This window comes from Tupaia chinensis, unplaced genomic scaffold, assembly GCF_000334495.1.
Source record: "Tupaia chinensis unplaced genomic scaffold, TupChi_1.0 Scaffold000301_1, whole genome shotgun sequence".
NCBI lineage: Eukaryota > Metazoa > Chordata > Mammalia > Scandentia > Tupaiidae > Tupaia > Tupaia belangeri.
The window spans coordinates 170,311-184,286 of NW_006159791.1; the positions used below are offsets into that span (position 1 = coordinate 170,311).

General features: G+C 42.4%; 1 protein-coding gene across 2 annotated transcripts in view; it reads right to left on the reverse strand.

Annotated features, from left to right (window-relative positions):
• Positions 1–13,738, reverse strand: part of G3BP1 (G3BP stress granule assembly factor 1) — a 40,871-nt gene extending 27,133 nt beyond the window's left edge. The window contains exons 1-2 of one of the 2 annotated variants that reach the window (XM_006150822.3): positions 13,443–13,738; positions 12,931–13,176 (exon numbers count right to left, since the gene is read on the reverse strand). In XM_006150822.3, coding sequence (XP_006150884.1) covers positions 12,931–12,948 — 18 coding nt within the window. In that variant the 5' untranslated portion in view covers positions 12,949–13,176; positions 13,443–13,738. The remainder of the gene's footprint in view (positions 1–12,930; positions 13,177–13,442) is intronic. The other variant, XM_006150823.3, reaches the window with a different exon arrangement.
• Positions 13,739–13,976: the final 238 nt, after the last annotated feature.

Consider the following 13,976-nt stretch of genomic DNA (forward strand, 5'->3'; position numbering starts at 1 on the left):
AAAAAAAAATATTCACTCATTGGGACCAGCAGTTAGCATAATGGCTATGTTGCTGGACTCCCATGTAATCGACCACGGTTCACGTACTGGACCCAGTGGCTTAAAACTCACGCCGGGCGCGTGTGCATGCGTGCCCAAGCGTGCCCAAGATCCCGAGAGGAAAATGGAGGAGGACGGATTGAGGCGTGGCCATCCCCCCGGAGGGTGATTTCTCGCTTTCTCTCTCTCTCTGTCTGTCTGGTGAGCATATGCACCCTATAGCAAAAAAAAAAAAAAAATTCACTCACTTTGTCTCAAACACTTGCAATCTGAAACTAGGCAGCACTGATCACTTCTATTTTGTTTTTTGTTGTATTACACAATATTCCATACAAAAATTACGTGACAAAAGAGAAAGTGTAAGTACACATAACATGATTATAAACACAGGTAAACATAAGGCATAAAAAATATTCACTTTTGCAGCATTATTACTAAAAAACACATTATGTTCCATATAATGTATACAAACATTACTGAATACTATGTAGTTAGTAAAATCTGTTAAGATTAGTAAGATGCAGATGGTAAAGATAAATCAAGTGGGAAAAGGCAGCAAAGCATAAGTATATGAATTTTTTATTAACTACTCTTAGAAAAATAACCAGAATCAAACTTTCAACCTCTGGGAATACTTCATAGTTATCTGTATTACTGTAATGTCATGAAATGAACATACATTACGTTCAAAAGATAATTTTTAAAAGAGGTGGCGTTATGACACTAGATCCCATATGGCTGACTGCACAGGTCAAATCTCAGACCCAGTAGCTTGAAAAACATGAGATGTATGAGGGTGCATCCCCACAAAAGGAAGTAGAAATGTCAGAGAGATTGCACCACAATTATCCCCCCACCAGGGGTTGCTGAATTCTCACTCACTTTATCTCTTGCAAACACATGCACCTTCTGGCAAAAAAAATTTTTTAAAGTAGAGCCATCTTGGTGGTCACACCAAGGGATGACACATAGTCATACCAGGTGGTGACACACACACTCCGGGATGTGGGTTGGCTGAGGGTAGATCAGAGCATGAAGACCCTAGGGGGGATGCCTGTCTCTCTTTCATATTAAATAAATAATAAACTTTAAAAATTATATCATCTTGGGACTAGCAGTTGGCATAATGGCTATGTTGCTGGACTATGAAGTAGTCAACCACAGTTCAAGTCCCAGACCCAGTGGCATGAACTCACGCCGGGCATGTGTGTGTGTGTGCTCAAGATCCCTAGAAGAGAATAGAGGAGAAGGGATTGCAGGGTGACTATTCCCTCTGGGGTGGGGGTGGGGGTGATTTCTCGCTTCCTGTCTGTCAAGCCAAGCAGAAAAGACCATTTAAGACTACTGAAGATTTAGACTCCGCATTATGTGAAGAACATTCTGTAAATCAAAAACATTCTGATGAGCCCACCATGGTGAACATGGATCCCATGGCGATCTGAACCTGAAAAAAGAAAGAACACCTGAGATTCATCCTGGATAGAGGGCTGGGGAGAGCGGGCCGTGGTGGTATGAAGGGACCTTGTGGTAGGTCCTTTCTCCCAAGCTCTTTCATGAAAGAAGCTCTAATAAAAAATCCAACAATACTCTCATAGGCACAAAAACAGCAGAAACCAACCTATCCACACAACATAAAAACAAAAATAACCACAAACATAAAAATATGTCTATCAAATGGGGAAATGACAGTAAGTTGTGGCTTATTCATATCATGGAAACCTAAATATAAGCATATACGCACTTATAAGACTGAAAACTGGCACCATTAATAAAGATGCTTGCGGGAACCAGCAGTTAGCGTAATGGCTATGTCGCTGGATTCCCACATAGTCGACCGCGGTTCGCATCCCAGACCTGGTGGCTTAGAACTCACGCCAGGCGTGTGTGTGTGCATGCCCAAGATCCTGAGAGGAGAATGGAGAAGGGATTGCGGCGTGACCATCCCCCCTGGGGGGGTGATTTCTCGCTTTCTGTCTCTATGTCTCTGTCTGGCGAGCACATGCACCCTATAGCTAAAAACCTCTCAGGAAAAAAAAAAAAAAGATGCTTGGTTAACTGGAGTGAACTGGAATTGCTATACTGGCAAACCAAGACTTTGTCACCCTGGTCATAACTATCAGAAAGTCAGCGTAAAATAAGATCTCAAAAACAATGCTAAAATGAAAAGACAATTGCCAAAAATGTATCTTATGATACTCTTAAAGATGAGGGGATTTTAAAAATTTAGTAGAAAAACGAAATTAGAGGGCAGCAGATGGTGTAATGGTTACATCACAAGATTCCCATGTAGTCAGTCACAGTTCAAGTCCTGAATCCAACAACTTAAAATTCACACTTGGACACGTGTGAGCCCAAGATTCTGTGGAGAATGAAGTCATTAAGGCCATGGTGGAGGGCGGGTTCTCACTTTCTGTCTTTCAGGCAAGTGCATGCATCCTATAACAAAAATCTCTCCAGAAAATAAATAATAAAAACAAAATTAAAGTCCAAGTTTTTATTTGTGTGAAAAACTGAATTCTTTTTTTTTTTTTTTGACAAGTTTTTGCTATAGGGCACATGCGCTCGCCAGACAGAGACAGAAAGCGAGAAATCATCCCCTAGGAGGGATGGCCATGCCGCAATCCCTTTTCCTCCGTTCTCCTCTCAGGACCTTGGGCACGCATGCACACGTGCCCGGCGTGAGTTTTAAGCCACCGGGTCCAGGACGCAAACCCCGATCGACTACATGGGAACCCAGTGACATAGCCATTACTCTGAGGGTCCCAAAACTAAATTCTTTTCTAAACACCATCTTTAAGAATGATTTTATATAACTTTATTTACTGACTTTTTTAACTTGATCAGAGAGGGGTGGGGAGGGGGGAGCAATCCACCAAGTCCAGGACTCGAACTGCAGTCGGACATGTGGGAGTCCAAGCGCTCTTAACCACCACACCACCTGCCAGCACCAGCCCCATAACTGTTTGAATTATTGGGGTCAGCAGATGGTGTGGTAGTTAAGATTCTGTTCTTCCATACAGTCAACCACAGTTTGAAAATCATGTCAGGTGTGTGTGTATGCATTCCCAAAATCCCAAGAGGAGAATGGAGCAAAAGGGATTATGGTGTATCCATTTCCCTGGGGGGGCGATTTCTCACTTTCCATCTTCCTACATTTCTCTATGGAAAAAACTTAATCAAAAAGAAAAAGTTTGAAGCCCATACAGTTTTTTCCATAATGGACATCTTCCGTGAACTTTCTAAAGAACCCCATTTTCCAAAGCAATACCAGATATTGTTCCTAGATAGATACATCAATGTATTCTTTAAAAAGGCACGACATTAAAAACAAACAAAAACAGGTACAAGCAGTTGACATAATGGCTATGTCGCTGGACTCCCATGTAGTCGAACGCAGTTCAAGTCTCAGACTCGGTGGCTTAAACTCATGCCAGGCATGTGTGCGTGTGTGCCTAAGATCCAGAGAGGAGAAGGGATTGTGACATGGCCATCCCCCGGGCAGTGATTTCTCATTTACTCCTTCTAGCTTTCTGGCTAGTGCATGTGCCCTACAGCAAAAACCTCTCCAAAAAAATAAGTAAATAAAAACAAATACACACAACAGACAAGTTCAGAAACAAATCCACATGTAAATGAACAATTTCCAAAAGACAATTAAATGAAAAAAGATACTCTTTCAACAAACAATTCATGCCTTATATCATACAGAAAGTTTAGTACAAAATGGGTCAAACCAAAATATAAAACCCGAAACTAAACTTCTAGAGAAAAACTGAATGACACTGGGTTAATAAGCAAAATTTAGATACACCAAAAGCACAATCTACATTTGGCTCACTTAACAAAATTAAATTTGCTCTGCAAAATACACTGTTAATAGAATGAAGACAAACCACAGACTGGGAGTAAATACTTGCAAAGCATGTACCTGATTTAAAAAAAAAAAATGTAGGCCAGCCCATGACTTGGCTAAGGCGGCTGGGTCCCACATGGTCAACGGTACAGGTCAAGTTCCAGATCCAGTGACTTGAAAAACATGCCAGGCATAAACCAGTACGTGGCATGGAAGTGAAGGCAGCTGGATCCCACATGGCCAATAGCACAGTTTGAGTCCTGGACCTGGCATATGTGCCAAAAATCCCGAGAGAATGGAGAAAAGATTATGGTGTGGTCATCCTCCTAGGGGGTGATTTCTTACTTCTCCTCCCCCTTCTCTATGTCTCTTGCAAGTGCACCTGTCCTATAGCAAACAGAAAAGAAAAAAAAAAAAAAAGCCAAGCACAAGAGCATGCATGCCTGCCCAAAGTGAGAGAAAAATGGAGATCAAGCCATGGCCATGCTCCATGAGAAGTGCTCTCTCTCTCTCCAGTAAGCACATGCACCATCTGCTGAGTTTAAAAATAAAATTTTTTAAATTTTATCTAAAATAAAGAACTTTCTCAAATCTGAACAACCACCAACAAAATAAAACATGAGCAAAAATTTAAAGACACTTCACCAAAAACATTACCTCAATGTTACATAAAAAATACTACTCATGGGCCAGTCAGATAGTGTGGTAGTTAAGGCAGCTGGGTTGTACATATCCAACTGCATGGTTTCAGTCCCAGACGCAAAGGTGTCTTGAAAAATATGCCAGACCAGATGTCTGTGTCTGTGTGTGTACGTGTACGCACCTTGAAAAATATGCCAGACCAGATGTCTGTGTGTGTACGTGTACGCAGATACCTGCCTAAAGTCCTCTGCCTAAAGTCCTGAGAGGAAAATGGAGAAGGGATTGTGCACTGTCATACCCCACAGGGGAGGAGGTCTCACATTCTTCCTTCGCCACCCTCATTGCATGCACCCTATGGCAAATTAAAAAAATAATAAAATACTAGGACCAGCAGATGGCATAGTGGTCATGTCACTATATGCGCAAATGGCCAACCACAGTTAAATCCTGTACCCAGGTGCTTGAAACTCATGCTGGGCGTGAGCAATGCCCAGAATCCCAAGAGAATGAAGAAGGGATTGCAACATGGCCATATTCCTCCCCAACTCCATGATTTCTAGTTTTGTCTGTCTGGAAAGCCCATGTGCACTATAGCAAAAAAACTATATGAAAAAAAAATACTAATCATTAGTAATTACAGAAATATAAAATTAAAACCACAAATACACACACACTCCCCCCCTCCATGGGCTGTAGACACAATCTCTTCTCTATTTCTCCATTCTATCAGGATTTGAGAGCACACAAGCACACAACACCAAACACCTGAAATCTGGTTAAGAATGGGGGACCAGCAGTTGGCGTAATACTTATGTCACTGGACTCCCACATAATCGACCACGGTTCATGTCCCAGACCTGGTGGCTAAAACTCACGCCTGGCATGTGTGCATGCATGCCAAAGATCCCAAGAGAATGGAGGAGGTGGGATTGCAGTATGGCCATCCCTGGGGGGGGTGGGGGGTATTTCTAGCGTTCTGTCTGTCTGTCTTTCTGATGAGCACACGCGCCCTCCAGCAAAAACCTCTCCAAAAAAAGAGAGAGAGAGTGGGCCAGTTCAATTTCATGGCAGTAATGTGCTGCTCAAGTAATGCTGGATGCATAAAGCAAAATATTCCCCGGTCATGCCCCCGTTATCCTGGCTGGTGAGAAGGAAGATGGAGGAATCACGTGTTGAGGGTGCTATTTTTATCTGTTTCTGTCTTGGTCTCTCCACAATCTCTCACTCTCTTAAGTCAAAGCTTGAGCAATTTAGAAACTAGTGAATTAAGTAAAAATCAGTATCACAAAATCCACACTGATACAAATAAGTGACTGAATCAAAGAATAATGGAGGGCCAGCAGGTGGCATGAAGGTTAAGATCCCACATGGATGACTGTGCAGTCCAAGCCCTAGACTCAGCAGCTTGAAACACCAGACACCTGTACATGCATGCCCAAAATTTCAAGAGGAGCATAAAAGAGAAGGAACTGTGGTGTGGCCATCCACACTAAGGGGTGATTTCTCACTTTCCCTCCCTCCCTCTGTCTCTCTTAGGTCAGAGCAATGCCCTATAGTAAACCTAAAACTAAAATAATAAACAAATAAACAAATACTCCTTACCAAAAACTTAAACTAACATAGAAGGAATGAGAGAGAGAAAGAAAAAAAATCACCATTAGTGCGCCAGCTCCATGGCTTGGTGGTTAGGACAGCCACATCTCACATGGCCAAACCATGCAGTTTAAGTCCCAGGCTTGACACCATGTGCATTCCCAGACAATGTGTGCATGCCCAAAATCTCAATAGGAGAGGGAGGTGGAGTAAAAGGGAATGTGGCATGACCATTCCCAATGGGGGGTTGGCGTTCTCCTCTCCCTGTCTGAATGCACACATCCTCTAGCAAAAAAAAAAAAAAGATAAAAATAAATAAATCACCATTAGTACAATAGTAATCACACCACTGGCAAGATCCAGTTTTTAAAAATGCTAACAGTAAAAGGGGGAGAAACTTGGATCAGCCCTGTAATAAGGGATGTAGATCAGATCCCTTGACTAAGGTCCAAATCCTATCCCCAGCAGCTTGAAAAACAAGCCAGGTGCATACGTGCATTATACATAAAATCCTGACAGGATAAATAAAGGGAACTGGACTGTACTTCCTCACTTTCTCTCTCTCTCTCTCAGAGTAGAGTACCCTCTGACAACAAACAAAAAAACTAAGGAAATCCAAACAAAATCAATCACTGAATTAACAGTATTTTATCAATGTTAATTTCTTGGTTTTGATAAATGTACCTTGATCATGTAAGATGTTCAAGTTAGGGAAGCTAGGTAATGGTATATAAGCTGTATTCCAGCTCTTCTGTAAATCTAAAATTACCACAAAAATATTAAGTTTTCCAGGGCCTACCCACTGTCATGCAGGTGGTAGGGTGCTGTTATGCATTGCAGGAGCCACATACAGGGTCCCAGGTTTGAATCCTGGGTCAATAATACGCCAAGCATGGCGGGGGGGGCATGGTGGGACCCTTTTCAATGGTAACTCTTTCTCTCATAAAAGAAATGTACTTTAAAAAGGGGGACAGCAGGTGGAATGGTGGTTAAGCACACTGGACACCCACATGGCTGACTGCGGTTCGAGAACAGAACTTTGGCGGCTTGTTTTCTCACTTTCCCTCCCTTTCTCTGTCCCTCTCTGGTAAAATTAAAATAAGTAAATAAATAAATAAAGTTAAATATGGTGTGGTGGTTATTACCATGACTGGATCCTAAAGAGATGACCGCACAGTTCACACCTCAGATTAGAAACCTTGAGAAATACGCTAGATATGTATGTGCATGTGCCCAGAGTCTTAAAAGGAGAGAGAAGTGGAGAAGAAACTACACTACAGCATGACCATTCTGCAGAGGGTACCTTCTCACTTTCCCTCTCTCCAGTGCCTGCATGCACCTTCTGATGAAAAAGAAAATGACAAGTGTTTCTTAAAGAAAAAACTTCAATAATAACAAAAAACAATCCACTATCTTTTTTTCCTAAAGAGCATTCTTTTCCCTACTTTGAGCTAAAGCTAACCAATTAGGTTCATAATTAAGGAAAAGTTTGTTATTTCTCATTGAAAGATGTTATAGTTAATACTAATTCTCGTTGGTAAAAATCTTTATCCAGAAACTATCCTACCCCTTAAGATCTGGTAATACACAGGTACATATATTTCAGGAAACCCTAAAAAAGTATAATGCTAGTACCTGGGTTTATTAGTTTAGGACAGGTAGACACTACATTTACACCTCTTAGATTATAAATCCTTTTAAGTTTTCTGAATAAGTAAACAGTTGACAACAATACCCTACTAGGTGTCATATACTGGATCATCAGAAAAATCATGTTGCATTTTTACATAGAAAACGTAAGTTAATAGGGAACAGCAGTTGGCATAATGGCTATGTCGCTGGACTCCCATGTAGTCAACGGCGGTTGAAGTCCCAGACCCAGTGGCTGAAACACACATCAGGAGCATGTGCATGTGTGCCCAAGATCCTGAGAAGAGAATGGAGGACTATGGCGTGGCCATCCCCCCCAGGGATAATTTCTTGCTTTCTGTCTCTGTCTTTCTGGCGATCACACACGCCTAATAGCAAAAACCTCTCCATAAAATTTTAAAAAAGAAAACATACGTCATGACTTCTCTGAACAAATACTTGATGTACTTTTCTATGTGAAAATGCATCATGACATTCCTGATGACTGAATAGTTCTGAACTACTAAGTATTTGAGTTTCTGGGGTTCAGTTCTCTTTTCAGTAAAAATATAACAATATGTGGCCAGACAGTGGGACACAGCAGTACAGATACTATGCTCCGTGAAGCTGACCCAAATGGAAAGGCTCCCAGTTCATGTTCAGAGACTTCCTTGCATACGTCAGATACATGTGTGCCTATGATCTGGAACCTGCTGAGGCTGGGAGTGGATTGTAGCATCTCCATGGTTCAGTAGCAGCCACCATTGCTCAAAGGAAGCTGTATTCCAGATGGCATTCAAGGTTCAAACTTCCAGTCCAGGGCCAGCAGGTGGCATAGTGGTTAAGATCCTCTGTAGGATCCCCACATGGCCAGCCATGGTTCAAGTCCCAGACCCTGTGGCTTGAAGCTGACAACAAAAAAGACTAGATTAATAAATAAACAAATGAACCCTCCCAAAAAATTTCCAGTCCAGTCAGCCTGAAATGTGCCAGGCACTCACACAGGTGTCCAACATCCAACAGGCTACTGGATAGAAAAAGTGGATTATGGTGTGACTGGCCCCTATGGACCAATCCCCTTCTCTTTTGCATATACATATGTACATGCTCTCTCATGAATAAATACCATCAATAAATACCCATGAGTATCATGAACAAAGACCAAAAGGGTCTTACACCACTAATGGTCTGCTCATGGAATAAATAAAACTTTTAAAAAATGTGTATGAGAATACCCAAGATGTATGAAAGAACTTTTAAATTTTGCAAGGGGGGAAATGGCAGGTGGCATGGTGGTTAAAGGTGTCGGGCTCCCATATGGCCAACGCTATTCAAATCCCGAATCTGGTGGCTTGCTCTTTCTCTCTCTCTCTCGTTCTCTGATTAAACTGGAAAATAAGAAGAAAAAAGCTAAATTTTAAAAAATTTGCAAAGGAATATACAAATAGACCATGACATCAATATATAGTCACTTAACAGGCACCAAAGATCATATTCCTATAATGTAGATGTGTCCCATACAGGCAGCCAGATTTTGTTCTCTGAATCATCTTCAATCTTTTTTTTTTTTTTTTTTTGGAGAGGTTTTTGCTATAGGGCACAAGTGCTCGCCAGAAAGAGAGACAGAGGGAAATCCCCCGCCAGGGGGGATGGCCACGCCACAATCCCTTCTCCTCCATTCTCCCCTTGGGATCTTGGGCGCACATGCACGCGCGCACGTGCGCGCACACACACGCCTGGCAAGGGTTTAAGCCACAGGGTTCAGGATTCCAACCATGGTCCACTACATGGGAGTCCAGCGACATAACCATCTCCTGGTACCTTCAATCTTTTAATTAAATATCTAAAATACAGCACATAGGGATCAGCAGATGGCATAATGATTACATCAGTGGACTCTGCGGTTCAAGTCCCAGCATAGCAGCTTAAACTTACACCAGGTTTGTGTGAGAGTGTGACCAAAATCCTGAGGAGACTAGAGAAGGGACTGTGGTGTGACCATCACCCCGGGGAGTGATTTCTCGCTTCGCCAGTGACCGCACACACACTCTACAGCAAAAATCTCTCAAAATACATTAAAAAAGAAAATACAGCACAGCACAGCTAGACAATGAAAAGCTAGGCAATGTTACAACATGAGCGAATGAACACACAATACAGAGGAATGTATCAATTAATCTATAGACATTTACTAGTCCACACCCTGTGAGGAAAAATAGTAATATTTTAACTGCTCTCTGCTTTGTAAAGCAGACTCCGTTATTCATGTGTGGATTATTTCTATCTCTTAACACCATTACCTGCCTTTCGGTTCAGCTTTTCAATTAAGGTCAGACAGGGTGCCCAAGAACTTTTTTTTTTTTAAAAGGAAACAGCTGATTTTGAGCTATAAAATATAAACCTAGTTCAACACCACCATGTGATCACCAACTATAAGATTACAGTTGCTGAATCTAAATTTAACTCCAGGGCTTGGAAGGACAGTATTTCCTACAAGCTGCTGACAACTGACTTGGTGGGGGTGAGAGGAATGACACACAAACTTTCTTTTATGGCCTATGCACTTTGACAATTTAAATATGTTACAGTTTGGTCCAAGGCAGTTCTAGGGCACAATAAAATTAAACAACATGCAATGCCTACTTGAATTCTGAAAATTTTAGAAAACCAACACAATTTGCAAAATGGTCAAAGACCATGTGGGAAGTTTTAATAAACTTACAAAAATAAAGAAAAAATCTTAGTCACAAATTCAGACTACAAAATTTGACATTGGCCCTCCCTATCCTAAGAATCATATACATTCACAAACCTATACTAAAATCTAATGTTCCTTTAATGGACTATCAGCTGAGAACAGCAAACTGAGTTTGAGTTAAATAAAGAACAAAATACTACCTACTTTTTACCTGTTAGGAAGAGCACAAAAACTCAGATTGAGAAGACTGAACTCCAACAACAGTATCCTATCATTTAGTTGGGAATTAGGGCGGCCCAAGTCCTAGATTACCACAATTTGCCTAAATTCACATGTTCTTGATAAATGAACACACACATGGGATCAGTTAGGATACCAATTTATAAAAATTACAGAATTTTCATGCTCCTGGCCCAACTGAAAACTGTTGCCTGTGGCCAAGAACAGTATTTTTTTTAATATCTAAAGGAAAAATTAACAAACTGTCCTTTAATACATAATGCTAAATATAATTGTGATGAGGACCATCAGGTGGCATGGTGGTTAAGACACTGGACACTCCCACATGGCTGACCACAGATCTGAGTCCCAGACCTGATGGCTTGCTTTCTCACCTCCCCTGTCTTTCTCACTGTCTCTCTCTCTGGTCAAATTAAGAATGGATAAATTAAATTAAAAAATAATTCTATAAAAAAAGAAAAATATAGGGAACCAGCAGTTAGCGTAATGGCTATGTTGCTGGACTCCCACGTAGTCGACCGAGGTTCGCGTCCCGGACCCGGTGGCTTAAAACTCACACCGGGCGCGTGTGCATGCGTGCCCAAGATCCCGAGAATGGAGGAGAAGGGATTGCGGCGTGACCATCCCCCCTGGGGGGTGATTTCTCGCTTTCTGTCTCTATGTCTCTGTCTGTCTGGCGAGCGCACGCGCCCTACAGTGAAAATCTCTCCAAAAAAAAAAGAAAAAAATATATATAATTCTGAAGTATTTTACCTTAAGCGGCAATAAAATCAGCTGGATTCAAACTTTATCATTTAAATATAGCTCATTATATAGTGTTGTACGTTTTGGAAACTTAAATTTCTCATCTTAAATCAAAATGTTAATAAAATTCAAATAACTGGGATAGCTACAAGGCAAGTTCCAAGTAAAACATTGTTACTTTTAAAGCAAACTGTATCTGCTACACCACCAACAAAAATAGGAACTTGTCTCAACAATATTCTGATCCTTTATATATTGCTACTTTGTTTTCCTTAAGAACCATGTTGGAAACCACTTGGTAAAGAAAAGCACAAACACTAAATTTCCTCACTGTTTACAAAAACATACATTTTGTTCCTTCTTATACACACAAAAATCTAAAGATCTACCCTAAAACTGCACAGAAGAGATACTATACCAAAAGAAGTTCAAACTAAAAATAATAATAAAAGATGAAAGCTATCCGATTCTAAATTAATTCAGGAGAGTTACTCCCAAAACTTTTATGGCAATTTTGTGATGTAAAGTTAATGACTTGGACATGCCAACTGGGAACAATTATTTCAATAGCCAAAGGAAGAATACTGGCTTTAAAATCATCTAAAATATGGGAACTCTACCACCCGAAAAATTTCAATGCAATGCCTTGAAAACAGAGAAGGCATGACCTTCATAACCGTATATACACAGGAGCCTAGCAGAGTAAATGCTAAACAAATGTAGGGGGAATTTCATCTACAAAAAATTCCAACTGCCCTCCCTAAGTGTTCTTTCCAACATTTCACTGGCCAGTAGCTCACCTAGCTAGCTCCAAAAAGATCAAATTTATACTCTAACTGGGCGACCACCTTTCCATACCCACAGATGCTGGTGAGATCTGATGCTCATTGCTCTGGACCTCGTTTTCTTCAACTATATGAGTAAATTTAATATTCACTAAAGTGTTTTCTCCAAAATCTGCTCCCACTGAAGAAAAAAAGAAAATAAAGGAAAAAAGATCCAAAGTCTAACAACATCAGAACCTAACTTCTAGCTAGCAGGAATTTCCCATCACCATGCTATAGGTTTCAAACCTAGTGAGGAACACAGACCATGTTTCTGCATTTAACTCATTTTTTTCTCTACATATTCCAGAAACTCTCACGGCTGCACATCTCGCAACTATCTGTACGAATCCATGTACTAAGAAAGCCAAAACCCTTTTCCTTTGTCCCAGTCCCACTTCCAACCACTGACTCCGTGAAAGCCCATAACTGGCATAAATACAAATGTCGCTGCAGTCTTCCAACCGTAGGCCTTCCGAGGCTGATACTACCCCAGAGGCGCTCTGGGGGCAAAAGTGCCCTGTAGCTGCAAAGAACGGAGGCAAAGAATAAAGCAGATTTGGGGGGCTAGCAGTTGGAGAGCCTGGGTACAAATACCTCTCACCCCTTGCCGTCGGCGTGCCTCTGACCAAGTCATTCCGAAGCTGTGAAATAATAATTGTACCTACCGTGTCGGGTCGTTGCATTAACTGAGAGCCGGCAAGTAGCTCAGCTCAGCGCTGGGCAGTGAGGACTTTGGAAGAACATTAGTTATATTACTGCTAGTTATTCATGCACTCGCTGCTCCTTCTCCATCCCCTGTATAACCGAGCTGCGGCTCTTTTAGTTTGCGATCCGAAAGACTTGCTGAACTACCGCGCTGCTCCCATCCCTAAATGAAAGCCTCCTCCTGGTGCAGGGCCAGACTGAAGCCCCTGGGCCAAAAGAAGAAAGACTCTGCTGGCGCGTGGCGGAGAGAGCCGGGCGGGAAAAGCTGACCAGCATTCCGCGCGGGGGGCCCAAAGGCCCGGAGATCGCCCTGGGGCTCGGGCGGCGGCCGCGGCTCGCTCCCGCCCCGCGAAAAAATTGGGGGACGCACTCACGAGGCCTCCACGGGCGCAACTCAGAATTGTCCCTCTCACAACCGCCTCAGGTAGACCTGGTCCTCAGGCCGCCCTGCCCGGCCCACACCCCAGCGTACCTGCGCGGCTAAGTGGGAGAGGAACAAGCTTTGCTCCACAGTACGTAAGACCGACAGAAACCCCTCACGCAACTGCGTCCGCACACACGCGTGCTCCGCCGCCGGTGAATATAACTGCGACTCAGCCTAACTTGTTGTGGCCAGGTCGGGCGAGAGGATGGCCAATCGCGACTGCGTCCTCCGGGGTCTTCGAACAGTAATTGGGTGCTGACTCAAGATGAAGGCGTGGCTCTTGATTGGCTTTGATTTTTGCCTATGAGACGGTGAAGATCTCGTTGTCCTAGTAACGGATTGGCACAAAGAGGGACCAATAGCTGGAAAATACAGTGAGAAGGAGGGTGGGAAGCTCTTTGACCGATATCCATAGCAGCCAATAAGTGTGTGGAGCTGTTCTCATTCGTTAAAACGTCTTCCCGGGGCGGAGATCCAGTTTTCTCTGCAGGAGCGGTTGCTCCACAAGGTGGGGCCCGTGTACTTTGGGGAAGTAAACCCCAAGCAACTAGGAGGTGGAAATCTGGAAGGCCGAAGAAGCTC